General features: G+C 42.8%; 1 protein-coding gene across 1 annotated transcript; it reads right to left on the bottom strand.

Moving 5' to 3' along the window:
• Positions 1 to 2,746: 2,746 nt before the first annotated feature.
• On the bottom strand, positions 2,747 to 5,528 carry LOC104964106 (focadhesin-like; the record flags this gene model as incomplete). Its single annotated transcript, XM_010792824.1, has 6 exons — positions 5,413 to 5,528; positions 4,921 to 5,137; positions 4,579 to 4,785; positions 4,267 to 4,354; positions 3,398 to 3,591; positions 2,747 to 3,007 (listed from the first exon to the last, which is right to left on the bottom strand). Coding segments are annotated over exons 1-6 (1,083 nt in total), but the record flags the coding sequence as incomplete, so codon positions are not given.
• Between the last annotated feature and the right edge of the window lie 589 nt (positions 5,529 to 6,117).

The raw sequence follows: 6,117 nt of genomic DNA, 5'->3' as shown, positions 1-6,117 counted from the left end.
CAATACGTAACCCGGTGTTATGATGACAAGCACACCTCTGCTTCTCTTAAGATGTAGTTAGTAATACAACAAAATATCTTATTCCTACACAACTTCAGTTAATAATCAGTTTTTTTGGTTTCCAAACTGATCAAATATCATCATAGCTTGTCTCTGACAGTAGTATGTCACACAATTAGGCTTTGAACTCTAGTTGTGTTCCCATTGTGACAAAAGCAGTATCAGTAATGTGTTTTCAACTATTTATTTGCTTGGTGTATAGTATATCAACAAAACATGATGCTGCTATACTTCCAGTCAACCTACAGTAAACCAGACATACACAGATCATTTGGAAACTAATGCCAGTATATCTTAGACCAGTATAACTCACCTAATGCATACCTATTATTTTTGCAGGCCTCTGTTGACCCTTTTTAGAGGCCATAGCTCAGGGTACCTACTGCCAACACTGAAAACATGATACAGCAATTCAGTTTGATTGATAGAAGTTTGCATTCTTACTAACAGGCATCTTTAATATGATCACACTGGCCATGAAACATATAAATAAAGGTGGCAACTAACATGCAGTGTCAACCAGAGACAAACTGTAATGGCTCTATCATACCTGAGGCCTGTACTACGAATCCAGTTCAACATACCCTGGATATGTTTGAGTTATATGGCTTAACTAACCCTAACAAATGCGATCTCGCTAAGCCGTCCTACGACGCTGGTTATCAACTCGGTAAATCAACCCAGGGTTCATGTCAAAGAGGCGGGGTTAGCAACATTAGACCAATCACAAACATGGACAAGTGTACTTACAGCGCAGCGTCATACTTCCTGAATGAAAAGTAAACTATAATATTAGACAAATATGAAGAAGTTAAACTTTAAACATCCACGACTTAAAAACTTTATCCAGGATAAAAGCAACATAGTTTTACCTGCAAGGTATATACAGAACAGCTGGTAAAATAAAAAGTGTTTGAATGCGTATATTAACAGTTTTATGATATCACTGGCACCCCATCTAAAAAACGAGTGGATCTGACTTTAATTACATTTGACTCGAGTGTTTCGTCAACTTAATGTGTTGCTTAAAATAATACTTCTGCATACAGTATGTGACACTGTGAGTGTTGCACGGCCAGATACGGCTCAAGAAGCTGACTCAGATAAGGAAATATATGATACATTATGATGTGATCAGTGGTCTCATTAACCGAATATTTTCCGTCTATGACCGATTGTTTTTAACAATGACGGAAAAATCTGAAAGCACTCCGTCATTTTTGACAGATTACAGACAGAACACCCGCAGCGAAGCTCCGGTGTTATGCCGTGTTATGCATGCATCCCTGGCCACATCAACCAGCTCTGACTGGGGGATCCCAAGGCGCTCCCAGGCCAGCGAAGAGATATAATCCCTCCACCTGGTCCTAGGTCTACCCCTTGGTCTCTTCCCACCTGGACGTGCCTGGAACACCTCCCTAGGGAGGCGCCCAGGTGGCATCCTAACTAGGTGCCCGAACCACCTCAACTGGCTCCTTTCGACGCGAAGGAGGAGCGGTTCAACTCCGAGTCCCTCCCGGATGACCGAACTTCTCACCTTATCCCTAAGGGAGACACCAGCCACCCTGCAGAGAAAACCCATCTTGGCCGCTTGTATCCGCGATCTCGTTCTTTCGGTCATGACCCATCCTTCATGACTATAGGTGAGGGTAGGAACGAAAATGGCCCGGTAGACAGAGAGCTTTGCCTTCTGGCTCAGCTCCCTTTTCGTCACAACGGTGCGGTAAAGCGACTGCAGTACCGCCCCCGCTGCTCCGGCGTATTTATATTTTAAAATATTGTTTACAATTAAAGTCTCAATGGGCATAATCCCTCTTTAATGGCTAACTTATAACATTTAGAGCAGAAAAAGTACAAAAAATGTCCATGATTGCATCTAAACAGCGATAAAGATTTAGAAAATATGTGATGCATTAGAGTAGTAATGCTAACCCCCTCCCCAATGTTTTTTTCTCATTTGTGCTGAATATTTTAGGTTACCATAACTATTATTTATTGGAATTTTGCAGCTTCACCAAATATATTAAGAAAATAAACACTTTGGTAAATGTACGCCCACGAATTGGAGTATAAAAAATTATACATAATATTTTATTATCTGATTTAGCAGTGATGTAATTTCCGATTTTTTTTGTCATTGTTTTCGAGTTGTTCTTTTTGTTTGTTGTCTTTTTTTCTGTTTGTTGTCTTGTAAATGTGGAAATAATTCATTGTAAATAGAGAAAGGATCCATTTGAAATGGAGTTAATATAGTATGATTATGTTCAGGGTCCATTATCATAGCCGTGTTATTTCTTTCTTTTTTTTATGAAAAGTGAAATACAGATTTAATCAATCACAATAAATGAACTAACATTTTCCTCACTAATGAATGAAATGTATTATGTAAAGATAAAAACTGTATCTCTTACAACCTTTTAGCAGTCTGTCTAACTTTAAATCTGTTGTTTTTAGAAACATTTTTGAATATTTATTCCTGATAATGCACTGTAACTTATGCCTCATTATGCCTTTCACAATTTGATAAGATTATTTTTATTTATTTTACATCAAACAAATACATGTAAAAATGAACAATTAGCGAAAGCCATCCTCAAAATAAATGTAAATATATATTAGGCATACATGTTTCTGCTCATTGTTGTAAAAAAGCTCTTTTTAAATGGAATTCACTGTGAGTGTGTACCTGGCAGGGCTCTGCAGCAGCGAGGGCCTGGATGGCCTTCAGAGCCAGCTGGCAGACGTCTTCCCCCCCCGTGAGGAGGAGGTGGGTCACCATGAGGCTGAGGGAGCATAGCTGGCTCTGGCCGGAGGACAGGGCCGAGCTGACGGACAGCAGCCAATCAGCTGCCGCCGCCGGGTCCTCCGTCACTCTACGCAGTACGGAGAGAGCCACGCTGAGCTCGTTGTACCAGGAACTGAGAGGAAGAGCCAGTGGTGGGCTGGACTGAGAGGAGGAGAAAGGCAAATATTTGTTTCTTGGGGAAAAATGCTAAAATCTATAAATCGACACATATATATAAAATAATCTTCAACTGAAAAAGGTCAAGCATTAAAACAGAAAGCCCACCCTTTGTGAAAGGAGCCAGGGTTTGTTCTTCAGTCTCAAATGTTTATATTTTTAATTCCTTAACCGAACATTTCATACATTTTCATGTGAACATCTGGATATCTTCCAAGGGAGACTGTCTGGAAATATGCACTGCTCCCCATGTAAAGAGGCCCTATAATTGTTTTTGATGTTCCTCTCCTGTTTGTGCATGTAAATGGTCTGCAAAGGCTAAAATCCCTGTGTTCCCTCCAGAGGGAGTTCCTCTCCCACAGACTTCAATGTTACCTGTGAGAGTTTATCCGTCTCCCTGCTGATTCTGCGGAGGAGGCTGTGGGCCAAGTCCTGGTTGAGTCTGTGCCTCCGCTGGTCAGCCAGCGCCTCGGTGAGGCCCAAGCAGGACAGCAGCTGCAGCACCGGAAGAACCAGGACCGGACTCAGCCAGGGGGCCAGCTCCCCATGCTCAGGGACCAGACTCAGAGCTGCCAATCAAAGGAGGGCAACAAGAGGGGTAAAGAATCCATATGGACAAATAAGGTAGAAAACACCAAATGCAGAGTCGTTTTCAGGAATGTTCATAAGACGTGACGGTTACAGTACAGATCAATTAATGTAAAGAAAGTCATTATGAAAACTATGGGAACCCATAAATGCAGGATCAATATATTGAGTCAATGTGCAGGTATTACATGCAGAGCCATGCAGACCTCTTCTTCTGTAGACAAAGCCCTTAGCATGGATGCACTGTATGCAGGGCAGAAATGAACTCAGGTTGTGTTTCTGTCTATTTCTAAACACATATAAGAAATGGACAGTAACGTCAGTGGTAATGCATGATATTTGACCAAAATAAAGAAGATGCAATATAAGCTGATGGAAAGGCTTTTTTAAATGACACCTGGACACATGCAAGACAGATACAATGAGTCAGAATGATCCAATGAACAAATCCATACATTACTAAACAGAATGCATTATACATTGCTGTATTGTAATGAATAAGCTGTCTGTGATGACTCCCATCACACAGGGAAAGGGATTTGTACCAGTGTTTGACAGGAGAAAGTTCAGACTTCAAAAACATCTCGAGTGCTGGATGTCTCTCCCTTGGCTGTCCAAAGATATTGTTTAATTTATTTATGAAAGAGGTTTTTTACCCAGATTAAGCAGGCTGGTCTGCTGGGTTGCTGGGACTTCTAGCAGGAGAAGGGCCATGCCCATCAACAGCTCGTCCAGTGGTAGCTCCTATACACATAAACAATGAAAGTTGGCACAAATATATCTTACATATTATCAAAATTAAAACACTGAATTTATCCTAGTGGGGAATTTTTTTTTTGTATGCTCAATTTTTTGAATAAGATAATAATATTTATTTTAAATGTTTTAACAAATTAAAAATGTGCAATAAATAAAATATTAAAATAATAATCTGAAGTTTTATTGGGTCATATCGTTGCTGGTGTCACCTGTTGGCAGGCCGGCAGGAGCTGCTGTAATAGGTTGAGAAGAGGTCTGCAATCTGCATTCAGCCGTAGGCAGCGCCTGCAGGCACACAGCAGCTGGAGGGTCAACCCCACCCTCTCTGACCTCCACTGCTCAGGGGCCGGGACCAGAACCTGCAGCAGGGCGTCTACGAACCCACAGAACTCCAGCACCGCCTCCACACTGTCAACCTATCAGCAAGAGAGGAAACCCTGTTAAAGGGGCCCTATTGTGCATGTAAATGGTCTACAAAGCCTAAGGGGTGGGACACCTGCCAGCAAACCAATCAGAGCAGACTGGGCTCTGATCTGATATTAGTTTGTTACCTGCATGTGTGGCACCAGCTGACAGAGGCAGTGCAGCAGGCTCTCAAACACCGGGTCCTGCTCCTTGTTCTGGAGGAGTGATCCGGCTGCTGGGTGAGAGGGCATCAGCACCCTGAGGAGCCCGTGGCGCAGCAGGGCGTGCTGAGGCTGCCTCTGAGGCTCACAGTACAGGTAGCGCAGGAAGGGGGCCAGCATGGTGACGTAGGCGGGTTCATTCCTGCAGAAAATACAGACACCATATTATGTCGGCAAATATCAATCGGTCAAGGTTGATACTGTGTGGAAATTCCTCATATTGAAGCCTTATAGAGAGAATGATCCATGCTGTATGTATGGTGCTGTATCTGTATGTATTTGTTTCACTACATAATAACAGCTGATGATGGTTAGATGAGTTATCGCGAAACGATGCCTGCCACAGATGGCTCTGAAAGTCATGCAGTGAAGGAGGGTGATTGGATGGAGCCTTCAGTGTGTGGCAGCCATGCTCACCTCTCAGCAGCCTGCTGGATGAAGTCATCAATCTCGAGCAGCAGAGCGGGCCAGCAGTCCACTCGGTTCTCCAGAGCAGTGATGTATGGGTGAGGGTTGTTCCTGCAAAGACGCATCACGGATGTTACTGGATTTGTTCGAGGAAATGTTTGGAATCACCAAAGAAATCCCAATTCATCCTGTGGGGAACATGAATCTCGGTACAAATACCAAATCCACACAATTTGTGGAGATATTTCACTAAAGAGCAACATCATGGGGAACCTCCAGGAGATTTATTTATGCCCATAGTAATGCCTCTGGGTTCCGGTGGGCATGTAAACAAATGCATAATGCTGCGCTATACTATGCGGCCTCACCCGGTTGCAGAGCGACGCTTATTGTTTAGGTGTCTTTTAATAAGCAGGTAGTCATATCATTAGCTAGAACTAGCTAGATCTGATCGATATGGACATAAACGCGAGTGAAGTCTAATCTGACGGGAGAGAGAGATCAGCTGCTGCTGACGAGTCCACACGCAGCTCTGCATGATCACATGCAGCGGTGAGCGGAGCAACACACACTTCAGGTTAGAATATCACACGTAGCTATTTTAATTACCTCTCAAACTACCTAAACTAGTTATAGATATGTTTAGTTTTACTGTCGGGTCACTCATTACTGGATCCGCGAGCTGCATGATACTGACGGGCTGTCAGGAGAGAG

Source organism: Notothenia coriiceps, unplaced genomic scaffold (assembly GCF_000735185.1).
Source record: "Notothenia coriiceps isolate Sejong01 unplaced genomic scaffold, NC01 NC01_scaffold00036647, whole genome shotgun sequence".
In the NCBI taxonomy this organism is placed as follows: Eukaryota; Metazoa; Chordata; class Actinopteri; order Perciformes; family Nototheniidae; genus Notothenia; species Notothenia coriiceps.
Note: the sequence above shows the minus strand (reverse complement) of the source record. Positions and strands in the feature narration are given on the sequence as shown.